A 17,408-nucleotide genomic window follows, 5' to 3' on the forward strand; every position below is an offset into this window, starting at 1 on the left:
TGATAAGGAATTCAATAAATATGGGGCTTATTAAAATGATTAAATATAATTTAGAGAATAAATATAAACAGTCATTCACAATCATTCTGTGCTCCTTTACCTGTTCATAAGCTATTAAAAATTTAGGACTCCCACTTATGTTTTCTAAAACAGCAATTTTTTCTATATCATTTTAGCTTTTGCATTTCTAGGACTAGTTTCACTAGTGATGACTGCAAATCATTGTGCAAACATTCTTCTCTATTACGCTCCAATCTTTTAAACATATTAAAATTTTAAAATGAGTTTTAAAAAACTTAAGATTCTAACACCTTTTCTGGCTACCATCCAATACTCATCTGCCTTTCCTATAAAACTCAGCTCCCACCACTTTCCATATATACATCTTAAGAAAGGAAAAACTTACCTTTTTACACTTTGAAATATTTTGTTCTTTCTCCCCACTTTTTTTCCTTCTTTTATCATTAACCTTGGAAACTCTCGAAGCAGTTAGAGTAATCGATGTTGGGGTGTGCTGAAATGCAGTATATAATTCCACAGGAACCTCATCCCCACTCTCAGTTGCGCTGGTATCACCATCTTTCAAGGCAAAACAGAAACTATTGTACTTGTAATACTATTTCAAACAAAACAAAAAACAAACTACATGGCATTCTACATGGCAAACTGTTTATCTCCATCTGTCTGAAGAACATTTTTTTTTTAACTTCCTCACCTCAAAGACATATTCAAATGCAAACTACAAGTACCATTTCTTACACACTAAACTAGATACAAAATTCTGACATTACACAGAGATGGTGTGACTGTGGGAAAGCTGCAAGGAAATTCACAATTCCCTATGAAGGGGAATTTAGACATATCTAGCAAAATTCTACATTTATTACCCTTTCACCCAGTAATCCCATTTCTAGTATGTATTCAAAGATAAAGTGAACGAAACCCCCACGCCCCAAAAAACTTATTCAGGAGGGTTTCATTGAAGGTATTGGACAATACTGGAAGCTTCCTAAATGTCCATCAAACAGGACGAGTTCAATAAACTATGATTATTCAAAACCATTTGTACCTAGTAGTACATTTTAAGCCAAAATGAAAGTTATATTGCAGTTACACTTTAAAATCTATTCTTAAAAATGAGAAACTACGGGGGTGCCTGGGTGGCTCAGTGGGTTAAAGCCTCTGCTTTCGGCTCAGGTCTCTGCTCAACGGGGAGCCTGCTTCTCTCTCTCTCTCTGCCTGCCTCTCTGCCTACTTGTGATCTCTGTCAAATAAATAAATAAAATCTTTAAAAAAAAAAAAGAAAGAAAAACTACTATTCCATATGATAAACTAACGGATCACCATCTCTCTGAAAAGCAAACATATTTTAATACTTCTTTAAACCAATTTACCTTTGTAGAAAAACACGGATGATTTATAATTTTTATTTTCCTCTACTTCCTATGTTTTCTAAAATAAGTACATTCTTATTCTATAATCTGTAAAAAAAAAAGACTATTTAAAATCTCTACCTGATTTTAAGTCATATACACAATCAACATTCACTGCTAAGGTGTTTACATCTGACTAAAATACGCAGGCCACTCATTCTCTCCATCACACTGATCTTCATTTAGTATAGATTCTTTTCACCTACCTGACATATTCTCCCTTTTCCGGCGTTGTAGTAGCACTGCCCTCTCTTTATCCAAACTCCTGTATTAAAATATTAATGATTATTTATCAAACTTTCATGAATTTAGGTATAAGCAGATTGGTTTTAAACGTGATAAACTACAATTTCTCTAATATGTTCTTACTGAAAAATGAAAAGTATAAAATATATGTATTGTCCCTTGCCTTAGTTAGATCTTATCCAGTATAATTAGCAGTAGATGCCAGTTAAGTGACTCTACTGCACTTTTAAGAAAAAAACCTTTTACTTAGGAAACAGCAAAAAGTCTGTTAAAAAAAGAATGCTATTTCATGAAAAAGATGGAGTACCTTGAAGGGATGGAAAGAAATCAATCAACCTCTACATACCACTATAAAGTGACCTTCTGCAAATATTTTTAAGAGAAAAAAGGAAATGTGGCAAAAACTGTAATATACTATCACTTACCTAAGTAAGGTAAGAAATACAAATATGTATGTATATATCTGTTTCTAATAAGGAAACAATGGAAAGAATAATCCATTTTTTATCCTACTTCAGGGGTGGAAGGACATAATCACATTAGCATATAGTCATAAAAATAAAGTACAAAACAATCCTAAAAATAAAAAGTAACTAGATTATTCATATATTTCTAATAGGAATGTAAAATGGTACAACTGATCCACAAAACAGTTGGACAATTTTGTGTAAAACTAAACATGCCACTACCATGTGACTAAACAACTGCACTTCTAGGCATTTAACCCAGAGAAGACAAACTTAACACTCACACCAAAACCTGTACACAAATGTTCACAGCCACTTTATTTGTAATAGCCCAAAAGTGGAAAAGACCCAAATGTCCTTCAGTGGGTAGGTGGTTACTGTACATATATATCACAGAACACTACTCCGCAGTAAGAACGAACAAAATACTGGTAACATGCAACGAATTAGCTGGCTCTCCCGAGAATTATGCTGAGTAAAAAAAGCCAATCCCAAAGGTCACACACTGTATGACTCCATTTATACAACATTTTTGAAATGACAAAATTATAGCCATGGATTATAGATTACAGCAATGGAGTTGCCAAAGGTCAGGTATGAGAGGGGTGGGAGAAGTGGAAGGTGGTGTGGCCGTTAAATGCAACATTAGGGATCCTCTCCATGGAAATATTTTGTTTCTTGACTGTATCAATGTCAATATCCTAACCGTAATACTGTATTAATAGTATTGCAACATGTCACTACAGGGGGGAACTGGGTAAAGTATATACAGAATTTCTGTATTATTTCATAACTGTATATGAATCTGTAATTAACTCAAAATAAAAGGTTTTATTTTAAAAAATCAAAAATAAAATAACATCAACATAGCGTGTATTCAGCTGGTGTTATAATCACACAGTGAAATCCTTTTAAGGGACTTTAAACACAGTAACTATACATTCCTTGTGGAACATAACTTAAGAAAAAAAGTTCTAACTCTTTTACATAGGGGCTCCTGGCTGGCTCAGCAGTGGAGCATGCGACTCTTGATTTCAGGGTCATGAATTTGAGCCACAATTTGGGTGTAGAGTTTACATTAAAAACAAATAAATAAATAAATAAAATGAACTGTTTTACACAATCATATGGTTGGTGCTAGTGTTGGTATTGTTGCTCTGAGACCACTGTATTTTTCTATGAAATGAAGCAACTAAGTAATTGGTGAGATTCTAATTACATTACTGTCTATACTGCTGGGAACTAGGAGGTAAAAATGGAATACAGAAACGGCTAAATGAAAACTTTATATTCCTAAATTTAAATTGCAATTATCTGTATAAACTCATGTACTTTATCTTAAAAATAACACACAAAACGTAATTTCCTAGCTTTGTCTAAAAAGACAAAGACCTAGGAACATGACCAATCCGGTAGGAAGGAGCATGACTAGCTCTCAGATTCTACAACTGAAAACCAATTCTCAGAGGCACAAGAGTATAAAATAAGCTCGAGACTTCTTATACCAGAAAGCACAAAACCTATCAAGTACCAGTAGGATACGGTCATAAGGGCTCAAGATCAAACTTGATGAGGCTCCCAATGACCAAAACTGGACAAAATTTGAGTATCAATAAGAATGATAACTGCAACAGACTGATATCCAAGATGTTTAAATCTCTGAATTCATAATGATACTTAAATTTCTTTTCAGTATTCTGAACACTAGTAAATAAAGGGTCAGAATCAACAAGCATTTATCCTGCCTTTCCTTACCGAAATACAGTTGACTCTTGAACAACATGAAGAGTTAGGGGCACCAACCCCCCCTGTGCAATCAGATACCTGCATATAATTTTTGATTTTCCAAAAACTTAAACTACTAAAAGCCTACTATTGAGTGTCAGCCTACTGATAACATAAACTGTTGATTAACACATATTTGGTATATGCATTATACATTCTTACAGCAGAAGTGCACCAGAGAAAAGAAAATGTAATTAAGGGGGGGCACCTGGGTGGCTCAGTCAGTTGAGCATCTTGTCTTCAGCTCAGGTCATGATCCTAGGGTCCTGGGATTCAGCCCCACATTCGAATCTAGTGGCTCCCTGCTCAGCAGGGAGTCTGCTTCTCCCTCTTCATCTGCCTCTCCCCCCAACACCTCGTGCCCTCTCTTTCTCTCTCAAATAAAATTTAATTTAAAAAAGAAAATGTGATTAAGGAAGTCATAAAAATCATTTACATACTGTATTGAAAAAAATTCACATTAAAAAAAGAAAAAATCCACATTTAAGTGGATCTGCACAGATCACAACTATGCTGTTCAAGGGTCAACTGTATTTCTTAAGAGCACTGAACAGTTAATATGGGAGAGTTTGTTTCTATAGAAATATTCCAGCTAATAAGTTATAAGCAATAAGATTAACATGGCACTAACTTGCAACCCCTAATAAATTAATGGATCTAAATAAGGACTATCAATGTGTCCTATCACAGAGACAACCAGATATTATGTGCTACCTGACAGAACAGTCTATGAAAAATCCTCCTCTCAGCACTCCCCAAAAAATTCCATCACACACTTGTTTACAGAAATACAAAGGATATAGACACTGGTTATTATCATGATAATGCAATCAGCAAACAAGTCAGAACAAACAATTCAGTTCCTTAAAAGTGAGACCAGAGTTGGTGGGGTGATGGAAGGAGGTTTGTATTACCAGAGTCTTAAGAGACTGATGTATATCAACCAATCAGTATTTTAACCGTGGTTGAATGATAATAAATTTTATTGCATGTATAATAATGGTTTGGGGTTGATTTTTAAAAAATTCTTTTACAGATATATATTGAAAAACATATAAATATATATATATTGAAATACATAGGGATACATGTGTATGAAATACTGTATCTGGGATTCCCATTAAAATGTGTGAAAGGGAGAAGATATGTATGACAGTATAAATGAAAAAGATTGTTGAAAATTATTGAAGCAGGGTGGTGGAACAATTTTTTTTATGGAATACGTGGATCTAGTAACTCTTTAACATAGTGCACTCCCATGAAAAAAGATGCCATCACTTAGAAGATGTGCTACTATTTTATGCACTATTAAAAAATTTAAAAAAAAAAAAAAAAAAACTCCACAAAGTAAACTATGGCATATTATCAATGGAAAGACTCTTTTAGAGATGTCAGAATACAAAAAAAAATAATGAACATAAAAATGAAAAGTTTATCTTAGAATTGATGAAACACAGTAATCCATTAATTGTTTAATCCAGAATTCATACATAAACCTCTCTTAACAGAAGATTACTTCAGTAAATTAACTGGCAATCTTGTAAGTATGCACATCTTACCTAGGCTGACAACGTTCACATAAGTATGTATCAGGAATATGCTGCCTGTCAATCCCCATGCAGTCAATATGTTGCCAAACACTTAAAGAAAAAGCAGAACATATAAAATGTTAATAGAATATTCTTAATTTAAGATTTGATTGTCTATTTAACTATCACTTAGTAAGCACGCACTTTGAGTTTAGCACTGTAAAAGGTGCTGTGAGGAATTCATAAAAATATGTCCTTGGGGAGATAAAACTTTGAGATGCTCAGGAGGACAAATACAGGATTATATATATATATATATTTATTTCTAAAGCAAATATAACTTTTAATGTGAAAGGTAGTATACATTATAAATATTATCAAAAGTCACAGCATGAAGATGTCCACACTATTTTAAGTTAATGGGAAAATAACCCTGGCGAATAATGGACTTGAATTAAAACCTCATTTGGGAGATTAGAAAGAAATGGTGTCATTATAGCAACTTTTCTCAAGTAGACAGATATAAGGAGCAACAGCCAGCAGGCAGTTATCAATATGAAGGGGGATTTTCATTCTGAGACATAAAGGGGGGTAGAACTGGATTAGTGAAGTGTAGTCAGATTATACAGGACTCAAAATTCAGGATGTGTACAGATCTCCTCTGACAGGCACGAGGTAAAACTAGAGGTGCTTTGGTGGTATACAGTTAATTCAAAGAAGTTAAGAAACCCAAAGTAGAAAAAACAACTAAGACGATTTTCCAACATTCCAAAACTTAAAGAAGGACAGAACTAAAAAGCAGCAGAGAAGTTAAAGAATCAAAGATACATTCCATAAGGATAGGGATTAAACCTATTCTGTCCTCAAATTATTTTTATGGAATACATGGATCACTTTGAGGCAATCTCTCAATCTGCTACTATTACTTATTTTGTTGCCAGGACTTTAATTGGCCCAAAGCTGACAGATAGATAGATAGATAGATAGATAGACAGATAGATAGATCTTAATTATTCTTTATATAATAATTAGCCATTTCAAATATATCCCTACTGAGTTAACTATAGTATGCTCTTCACTTCTAAACTGGGAAAGCTGGGGAAAGAAATGGTAGAAGATGGAAGGTAACAAAACATAAGATGGGGGGGGGAGTGAGAAATAAAAGCAGAGCACCTGACAAGGTAGGTTAGAATAACAAACTAAATTAAATTTGGTAAGTAATAATGTCATGCAGATGAAAGTAGAAACAAAACTAGAAAATGCAATAAATGATCTGAGCTCTAGGTGTCAAACTTGAAAGAGGAGTATAGGCAGGAGGTACATGAACATACACAGAAGCAATACAGAACAAAAATAGAGAAAAAAAGGTAAAGCCTTGCAAATATACTACAGATTAAGCAGTAGAAAAATAGAACAACAACAATAACAAAAAAAAAAAAAAAAAAACCAGATTCATAACAGAGAGCAGTTGCTGAGAAGCAAATACCTTGAACAATCCAAAAACTGAACCGGTCCTTCAAGAATTTGCAGACAGGTATAAATCCTAAGGACTATTTCACTATTTTCTAACTGAGATAATTCTATATTATATCTAGATCATTGTAATGAAATCGAAAGAAAACACTGCATTAAAATGAAAACACTGCCAAATGGTAAGTAATTTATCACATTAGACAAGATCAGCTAAGAGAAAGCTATTATTACATGATCAGTTAAAATATGAACTAAAATTTCCTAATTATTTAAAAAAATAATGAAGAAAACAAGTTATCATTGAAGTTTTTTTTTAGTTTTTAAATTTACCTCCTGAATAAATTTACTGAGGTGACTCTTCATACTAATGATATGTGTCACAGGTAATGAGTATTTATTTTTAAATTTTAAAAGGTATCACAATAATTTTATTAAAATTAATTCAAAATATCACATCTTTACACAAAAATGTCAAATTTCACTCTCCAGTTAAGACTAATTCCCTCCTTCTGGCAAAAGTAAATCAGCTTTTTAAAATATAACCCTATATGCATGTTTTTATCAGCAACATTCAACTCCTAATCATGTAATAGATGGGAAGAATAATACAAATAATGCAAAGTAATTTATATTTGGCTCTAAGATGTATTTTTACACTCATACTCAAATATGGGTATATGTTATACTATTTCAAATCAAATAATGAAGCATTGCCACAAACATCTGACCTAGGAAATTGTGTAAAGCCACCAAAATATCTTACCCCCTACAGTACACTGCTTAAATCCTCTCTGCTTCCCACTCTGTACAGGGGATGGACTCAGTAACTTTCAGGCTAAAATCCTACAGTTCCCTCTCCATCCTCCCCAACTCCCTCCCCTGCAAAACAAATCAAAAAACAAAACAAAACAAAAAAACAAAAACAAAAACAAAAAAAGAAAAGAAAACCCCACTTTCTGTCCCAATCACACCTTCTCTAGGGGAGGAGGCCTTTCTTGGTGGTTGAACCAGGGTTGGGGGAGGGGAGACTGGTTCTGGTTCAAGGAGACTCCAGAGGGCTGCAAGGTTCAAGTCAAAAGGAGGTGAGAGAGTCAGGTCAAACAAACATCAATCAAAATGTATAATTCCCCCAAACTGGAAAATCACAGTTGACTATACAGCACAAATAATTCCAAAGGAAATTCAGAGGGCTCATTTTTCTATCTTGTCTACCACTATGTGTAGTTGTATTATTATTGGATGAGCAAAAAGAGAGATGGGATCCTATACGAATGAAGTTCAGAACCGACTGCCTATTACTCAGTTAACAATGAGGATTTCTAACAAACTCTAACAGAGCTTCTTTCCCATAAGGAATTTCTCTAGCAAAACACACTGCATTGATACTAGCAATGCATCAAAAAAAATGCGTTCATCAATTCCTTTAAAAGTGACTTTATCTTCTCCAAGAATAACAATCAAAGGTTAGCAACATTCAAGAAGAGTAAACGAACAGCATAAGGTATTTTACCTGCATTTGTCACAACAGATCATATATCCATCATCATGTGTAAAACCACATATGCACCTGGTTACATCAGTACCGTAACTTCCATCCTCAGATGTGCTGATTGTTGTAGCACTGGAAGTTTCATCAAAGTTAGGAGTGGCAAATATGCCTACTTCATTTTTGCTAATAAGAACTGATGGAGGAGGGGAAGCCGGAGGTGTTGGAGGAGGACGAGCACCATAATTATGGTCCTGGATAATTGAACACAAATACAGCACAATATAATTCCAACAACAGTATGAACTTAGATAAAAGTCAATCCTTAATTTGAATATTCAAGAAATATGAAATTGACCCATTTCTTCCCTAATACCTTTAAAATAATGACTTGGTGAAGCTAGATATTAAGCCATACTAGTAAGTGAAAATGTCTACCCAATCTCAGTCACCTGCACAAGGACTTCCCTCAAACTCCATGCCCTCACTTCCCTAATCAAAAGATATCCTCAAAGTCTTTTGGTTAAAGAGCTCCACCTTCAAGATAGAAGCAGGTACAAGATGTGAAGATAGGGGTTAAAAACAAAACAAACAAACAAAAAAACCCCACAAAAAAACTCGGGAATGTGGAGACATTCTTAATAACAAAAACAACTAATAAAGACATATTATCCCTATATAGATTTTTAAAAATTTGGTGTTTACTCTGGTCCCAGAGGTAAAAATCCTTCATAATTCACCCGGATAGTATCACAAATGTGTCCAGTTCTGTAACTGTTACAATCTAACTTGTACCTAGCTATGCAACAAGTGAATGAGTTTAGATAACCCTTCATTTCTGCAGCTATGAAATGGGGACAAAAATTATGCCCATCTGATGAAGGTGGTTTGGAAGATTAAATGAGATAATATATGTAAAAATGTTTAAAGTTTGGCACATAAGTGCTCAATAAGTAGCAATTATATAATTATAAAATTACTATATAATTTAGAATCAACAGTAGATAGTAAATATAACCCTATTTTTTATAGAGAAGGTAAAGAATTATAACACTAAACTATTAATAGCATAAAATGCATAATGATAAGAGTAAGATTAATAATAAAACTTCTAGGGAATGCCTCTTTTAGAATTTTAATCCCTCAATATAGTGAGAGTAATAAAAAGTTAAACTATAAATTACATACCTAATTATTTAGATAATATAAAACAAGTATTTTTTCTAAATATTGTTTTAGGCACAATACCACATCTACTTTCAACATCTAGATATAAAAAGTACCCTTTGAGAGAAATATTAGACACTTACCGCATAGGGCAAACCGATGTAACTGTGTGAATGATGCGAGCTGCTGGTATATAATTGGTGGGGATAACTGTTGGATTTCTCAACTACCACAGGGCTAGCTTCTACGGATTCTGGTCTGGAGGGGGAAGAGTTGCATTAAAGAGAATTCCACTCATTTTTGTTCTGTTCATCCATTTAAAATTCTAAGCATTTATTTCATATAAATTGTTTCTACACAAATGTCATTATTTCTTTTTTTTTTTTTTAAGATTTTATTTATTTATTTGATAGACAGAGATTATAAGTAGTCAGAGAGGCAGGCAGATAGAGAGGAGGAAGCAGGTTCCCCGCTGAACAGAGAGCCCGATGCGGGGCTCGATCCCAGAACCCTGAGACCATGACCTGAGCCGAAGGCAGAGGCTTTAACCCACTGAGCCACCCAGGCGCCCCGTCATTATTTCTATACAAATGTTTTTTCATAGTAGGTAGACACCCTGTGGACAAGATATATCCTATATATCCTATCTAGATTCTGTGTCCTAACAACAAAACTTTTAGGTAAAATAATATCTTACCTCCAAGTTCAAATATAGTTGCCCTCTCATTAGGAAAAATTATCAGAGATTAAACATTCTTTAATATACTCAGTGGCACTGGGGACACTAAACACAGGGGAGGAGAAAAGTGGCAGAGAGAATTTAAACAGGAGGAAGAACACACTGAATCTATGTAGAACCCAATGTCAATGTGAGGTACACATTTCAATGTTCAAAACTGTAGGTCTACGTTAGTGTGCCAAGATGTAACGAGGCTCTGGAAAATATCATTAAAGTTAATGAATAGTTAAGAATTGGGCGCCTGGGTGGCTCAGTGGGTTAAAGCCTCTGCTTTCGGCTCAGGTCATGGTCTCAGGGTCCTGGGATCGAGCCCCGCATCGGGCTCTCTGCTCAGCAGAGAGCCTGCTTCCTCCTCTCTCTCTCTCTCTCCCTGCCTCTCTGCCTACTTGTGATCTCTGTCTGTCAAATAAATAAATAAAATCTTAACAAAAAAAAAAAAGAATAAATAATAGTAATTAATAAATAAATAATAAATAAAGTTAAGAAATAGAAAACTTCACAACGAACCAAGGTTTGCTTACAAAAAAATATAAGCAGCAGGTAGAGTAAGATCAGCAGTTCTCTCCTACAATGGTTAGGTGATGACCTGACCATCAAATTATACAAATGGGACTAACAACTCACCCACTGTCACTGACATGTAAGCTCCCTGGCCTAACATTATACATATATCACTTTCCCAATTTCCTTACTCATATCAATCCTCCTGAACCCTATCCTGGTAATTCCTATTGATCAATATGGTAGTAAACCTACTTCTGAAGCCAATTCAGAATGAAATTACTTTCTGGCTTGCATACACAAAACATGACCTGTTTCTGTGCCTTTATTCTTATCGCAGCCACCAACTGAGAAGATTTTTTCGTAACACTCCTTATCTTACCTCGCATTAAAAACTTGCCCTTAGAACTTAGTACTTTTGCACTCCTCATGGTTTAATACTTCTTCATGTACTTACACTCTGGTTTCATATTTCTATAGTCAACTGCTTCTTGATATACTGCCCCCCCAATCCCCTGTACAAAGTCTCAATTTAGCTCTAAGTGGCTGCTGTTGTTAAGACCTAGTATTACACAACCAGGAGAGAACGGAAGCACAAACTGAAGTTGTCACATGGTTCTGGAGGAAATAGCAGAAGAGCCTCCAAAAATGTTCTGAATACTTTGAAAATCAATGCCTATGCTGCTATTTTAAAAATTATTTGATTACTTTCTTTTAAAAAAGAAATTTTTAAATTTTAAAATCAACACATTCTCACTGCATAAAACTTAAATACATAAGAAAGTGAAAGATGTCTTCATCCAAATCTCAAACATACCCATGTTAAGAGGCCATGTAACTCCCTCTAAATTTTTTCTATCCATAAATAAATCTAAGAGCTGTTTATTTTTCTTCATTTTTTAAAACATACAATGTATTATTTGTTTCAGGGGTACAGGTTTGTGATTCATCAGTCTTAAAAAATTCACAGCGCTCACCATAGCACAAACCCTTTTCAATGACCACCACCCAGCCACCAGAGCTATTTATTTCAAAAACTGAGAATATTCAGGGGCGCCCGGGTGGTTCAGTCAGTTGGGCGGGTGCCTTTGGCTCAGGTCATGATACCAGGGACCTGGGATGGAGACCCGCATGGGCTCCTTGCTTGTCAGGAGCCTGGTTCTCCCCCTCCCTCTGCTTGCCACTCCCCCTGCTTGTTCCCTCTCTCGTCAAATAAATAATCTTTTTAAAATTATAAAAAGTGAGAATATGCTATATTTGCTTTTTCATAATCAGCTTTTTCCAATGTCAATACTTATTACCTTATTTTTGCTAATAACTACTGACTTCAATATATAAGTGTGCATAGTACTTAACAATTTCCCTATTCGGGAGAAGACGCCTGGGTGGCTCTGTCAGTTAAAGTGTCAGACTCAATTTTGGCTCAGGGCATGATCTCAGGATTGTGCAGTCCAGCCCCACATGGGCTCCATGCTCAGCACACAGTCCACTTGGGAGTCTCTCTCTCTCTCCATTTGTCCCTCCCCCCACTACACATGCTCTCTAAAAAGAAAGAAAACAGTGGCACCTGGGTGGCTCAGTGGGTTAAAGCCTCTGCCTTCAGCTCAGGTCATGATCCCAGGGTCCTGGGATCGAGCCCCCATCAAGCTCTCTGTGAAGCAGCTCTCTGCTTCCCCCTCTCTCTGCCTGCCTCTCTGCCTACTTGTGATGTCTGTCAAGTAAATAAATAAATCTTAAAAACTAAATAAATAAGTAAAAAGAAAGAAAACAACTTCCTTACTGGTGATATTTGTTTTTCATTGTTAAAGGTATCACTGCATTTGCACACTGTTCAATGTATCTTCTTAAAATACATGGGAGTATTTCTACAGTATGATCCCTGGGAGACAGAAATGCTCAACAGAAGGGTAAATGCATATAAAATGGATAGGTACTAGCAAACTGCCTTTGAGTGATTTACAATATTGATTGCTTTAAAATTCTTCAACAATTACACAGAAGGAAGAAGTCGGGGCTCGTGGGTGGCTCAGTCAGCAAAGCATCTGACTCTTGATTTCACCTGACTTGTGATCTCTGGGTCCCAGGACTGAGCCCCATGTTGGGTTCTATGCTCAGCTGGGAGGCTGCTCAAGGATTCTCCCCTCCTCTCTACCTCTGCCCCTCCCATGGCCTGTGCTTGAGCATGCTGCCTCTTTCTCAAATAGATAAATAAATCTTTTTTTAAAAAATTACGATGGGGCACCTGGGTGCCTCAGTGGGTTAAAGCCTCTGTCTTCGGCTCAGGTCATGATCCCAGGGTCCTGGAATCAAGCCCCGCATCAGGCTCTCTGCTCATCGGGAGCCTGCTTCCTCCCCCCCGCCCCTCTCTGCCTGCCTCTCAGCCTACTTGTGATCTCTGTCAAAAAAATAAAATAAAATCTTCAAAAATAAAAATAAAAAATTAAAAAATTTATGAAGGAAGAAGTGAAATTTAGGAAATTCCTGATCTATAATACTACTATTAAGGCAACATGGAGGTATTCTGGTCAAAAGAGAAAGACTCAGACTTAAAGAATTAGATCAAACTCTGAATATACTATTGAAGAGTATAGCAAAAACTTCGGTATTTTGGAGTAGTTAATGGTTCAGTATAAAAAAATTTTCAGCACAAAAGCAGTTAAGTTCAAGCATGTAAATAAGTCACAAATGCATAACCTCATGATTCAAATTAAAGCTATACCACTGACTATTTGGCAATAGAAGAAAGCAGAAATTCTTTATCAAGATCCTCATTTCTAATGCTGTTGCTTATACCAAAAGTAATTTTAAGAAGGTGGTAATGGTCACTTTTTTAAAAAAATCTGGTTGATGGGGTGCCTGGGTGGCTCAGTCAGTTTAAGCGTCTGCCTTCTGCTGGTGTCATGATCACAGGCTCCCTGCTCAGCAGGAGTCTGCTTCTCCCTCTGCCTGCCCCTCCCCCCCCCACTTACACATACTCTCTAATAAATAAATAAAATATTTTTTAAAAAATTTAAGAAAAAAATATTTTAAGGATTTTTCCTGAACCATAAGATAGCATTTAAAAAAAGTCATACAACATATATCATTAGAAATATTCTTTATAAGTTTCACGGTGCTAAATATCCTCAAAACTCTACATTTCTGTAACACTGTAAACATGAAAACAACTTTGTGACAAATACCAAAAGTCAAACATCCTTTGATCCAGTAATGCCATTTTCAGGAATTTATCCTAAGAAAGTAATTCCCACTAGATGAAGACCTGCAGATTTGAGATGTTTATTGTAATACTATTCATAAAACAATATGTAAGAGGAGAACTCATTTAAATATCCAGTCAAAAAATGACTAATTATATCCAAGCAAACCTACTATATTTACAGATGGGTAACACCTTGGCAGGAACTCTTAGTAACAAAAACCACTATACTGAGATTATAGAAGTTTCCCTCAAAATCTTCTGGACCATTTCATAAAGCTTTAATAAATTTCTAATGTAGAGCTAAAGGGATAATATGCAATAACAAATTTTTATGTGAACGGTTGCTATAGTGCTCTGTTTAGCCTATATACTTATATATATATCTATATATACACACACACATATAAATACGAATATAGATATACCATTTATCATAAAGAAACATTAGCATATTTCTATACATAATTATGTATCAAAACATAAATCATGCTGCTTTTTTCATCCTACAGACCGATAAGATTTCAACCTTTATAATTCTGATGTCAGTTTTCAAGTAGTAAGATACTTACTTGTACTCACTCATATATGGCTTTGTATGTGTTTTTAAATCACTGAAACAATGATCACTATCAAAGAGATACTCTCTATCCATGGGAAACTTTCCAAAAGATAATCACTCTCTAATCTGAGAATTCAGTGTTTAAAAAAATAACATGCAATTAAAGTATTCATAATATATGAGCACTAAGAGGAGCATGTGGGTGGCTCAGCTGGTCAAGCGTCCAACTCTTGGTTTTGGCTCTGGTCATGATCTTATAGGGTCATGAGATGGAGCCCCATGTTTGGTTCTGAGCACAGCAGGAAATGTGCTTTTCTTCTTCTCTCTCTGCCCCTACCCCTGTTCGCACATGCTCTAATAAATAAATCTTCAAAAATAAATATAGATAGATACATGCAATAAGGTATGGCCAAATGGTCAAAACAGAATTTGTACATGAACTCTCTTTTTCAAAACTCTGAATTCTGTTTCTCACAAACTGAGGACATGAAATGCATACAGAGTTTCTAATATGCAACTTGGCTCTAAAACCAAATTTAAAAATATGCTCTCTTAAAAAAGAAATATGCTCTCTTGTTGACTAAGCCAACACTCAGATACTGACTGGTTCTTTTGGAAGTTCCCTAATAGCTAATAAATGCAGAAGGAATGATCAAAGTAGAAAAATCACGAATTTTCAACCCTCTAGAGATGACGGATTTAGGCAAAAGATAGCCAATGGATGCTAAAACCTTGAAAGGTTGAAAGCTGATGGACAGATAAGGCTGACAACACCTGAACCCGCTGATCTTTCTTGTCATCACTGAAAGTTAGACAACCAAGTTTTCTGCGCCTCTCTCATACTATGCAACAGAAAGTACAAGGTCCCACTTTTAAAGTATCATGCTGAAAAGAAAAAAGGAAAATGAGAGAGGGAAAAAACAAATCTGAAGCTAATCGCATCTCTAGGTCAAAGTACCAGTTTATAGAAACACAGGAGTAAGTAGATTAATACATGACGGCAAAAGGAAGCAACAGGCCAAATCCAGAACATTAAAACATCTACAGACCAAAAGACTCCCATTTTTTTACCAGTATATGGTATGAGGGAAAATAAATTTAAAAGGTTGCTGCAGATAAAAGAGATTCAAAGATATTTCAATCAAATACAATGTGTAGATTTTGTCTGGATGCCAATTTGAATATATCAATTACAAAAAGACAGTTTTGAGACAAGTAAGGGAAATCTGAAGATGAATTTGGTATTTTATATTAAGAAAGTGTTAATTTTGCCATACAAAATAATAGTATTGTGGTTTTTAAAAAAATCCTTATCTGTAAGTGGTGTATATTGGAGAAAACAAGTAAAATGACCTAGGAATTTGTTCTAAAATATTTCAATAAAACTGTAAAATAGATGAAACAAGATTCCAAAACTTGGAATACTACTGAAGCTAAGTAATGGGCACCTGCAATTATTACACTGTATTCCCTACTGTTGTATATATTTTTGTACTTCCTTATTAAAAAGTTTTTTTTACATTCCCCAACCTTTTCATCTTATATTTAATATCCTTTATTCAATAGGTACCTGTAAGAATGGTATACTATTTCCTTTCCTCCCAAACTCAGGAAGATGTCCTGGGGATTTATATTTCTAAGCCTCAAGCCTCTATCTGTGGAATCTCAACCCTTACTTCTTGATTTCAATCCATCTCTCAAAGCTTACTTCACATGCTCAAGGAGTACTTTCCTAACTGCTTCTACTCATCACAATTTTTATAAATCCTATGGACACCTATAGCACTTATTTACTGTACTATTAACTTATTACCTTTCATATAATATTTCTGTAAGCTATCAACCATCTTATCACATGGATTTATTATTCCTTTCTTCCAAACGCCATCAAAATTAACAAGGCATCTTCTCTTAAAAAAGAACACAGGGGTGCCTGGCTGCCTTAGTCAGAAAAGCATTCAACTCTTGATCTCCAGGATTTTAAGTTCAAGCCCCATGTGGGGTGTAGAGATTACTTTAATTAAAACTTTTTTAAAAAGCATGGAATTGGGACATTTGTGTCTAAGACTGGCCATTCAATGGGTACAGCTGAGTAGTCACATTTTTAAAGCTCAACTTTTTATCTATAATGTAGGGATAAATATCCCCCTTCACGTTCTTCCCAACAATATGGATGAAACTCAAAAGATAGAAAGGATATGAAGATGCATTTTCTCAACTATAATGCATCATGCAGATATGCAACGCTACTTTTTTCTTCAGAAATGTCTCTCAGATGTAACTAAATATTCAGTCTGAAATTACTTTTCAATTATTTTAAAACCTTGAATCCACAGTAATTCAAACTTCCAACAATGATTCTAAGTACAAGGTCTAGCTACACCTGTTATAAATAATCACTAAATTTGCAAGTTATCAAAAACACTGTTGATATTTAAATCATTTGGTAAATACTTAGCACTAAATATGTGCTAAGTCCTCTTAAAGTTCATTCTTTTTTAAAAGTATACTCCCAAAATTATACTGAAGTAAGTGCCTTGAAATAAAATGATTCCTTGGTAATCCCTCTGTAAAGCAGAATTTTAAAATATTTTTTCTTAAAGTTGAGTCCATAAATACATGATTCTTCACATAGTAAGAGAATAAACTTTACATCAAGAAAGGTAATCTGTGGGTGCCTGGGTGGCTCAGTGGGTTAAGCCCCTGCCTTCGGCTCAGGTCATGATCTCAGAGTCCTGGGATCGAGTCCCGCATTGGGCTCTCTGCTCAGCAGGGAGCCTGCTTCCCTCTCTCTCTCTGCCTGCCTCTCCGTCTACTTGTG

At 35.1% G+C, this 17,408-nt stretch overlaps 1 protein-coding gene across 3 annotated transcripts in view; it reads right to left on the reverse strand.

Moving 5' to 3' along the window:
- LOC111155211 (lysine methyltransferase 2E) overlaps window positions 1-17,408 on the reverse strand; it is a 97,643-nt gene that overhangs the window by 35,855 nt on the left and 44,380 nt on the right. For all 3 annotated transcript variants that reach the window (XM_022515315.1, XM_022515313.1, XM_022515314.1), the window contains 5 exons: window positions 9,730-9,844; window positions 8,444-8,673; window positions 5,491-5,571; window positions 1,640-1,698; window positions 407-579 (listed from right to left, as the gene is read on the reverse strand). In XM_022515315.1, coding sequence (XP_022371023.1) covers window positions 407-579; window positions 1,640-1,698; window positions 5,491-5,571; window positions 8,444-8,673; window positions 9,730-9,844 — 658 coding nt within the window. The remainder of the gene's footprint in view (window positions 1-406; window positions 580-1,639; window positions 1,699-5,490; window positions 5,572-8,443; window positions 8,674-9,729; window positions 9,845-17,408) is intronic.

The sequence above is a fragment of the Enhydra lutris genome, unplaced genomic scaffold (genome assembly GCF_002288905.1).
Source record: "Enhydra lutris kenyoni isolate GAN:26980312 unplaced genomic scaffold, ASM228890v2 scaffoldscaffold40, whole genome shotgun sequence".
Classification (NCBI taxonomy): Eukaryota; Metazoa; Chordata; class Mammalia; order Carnivora; family Mustelidae; genus Enhydra; species Enhydra lutris.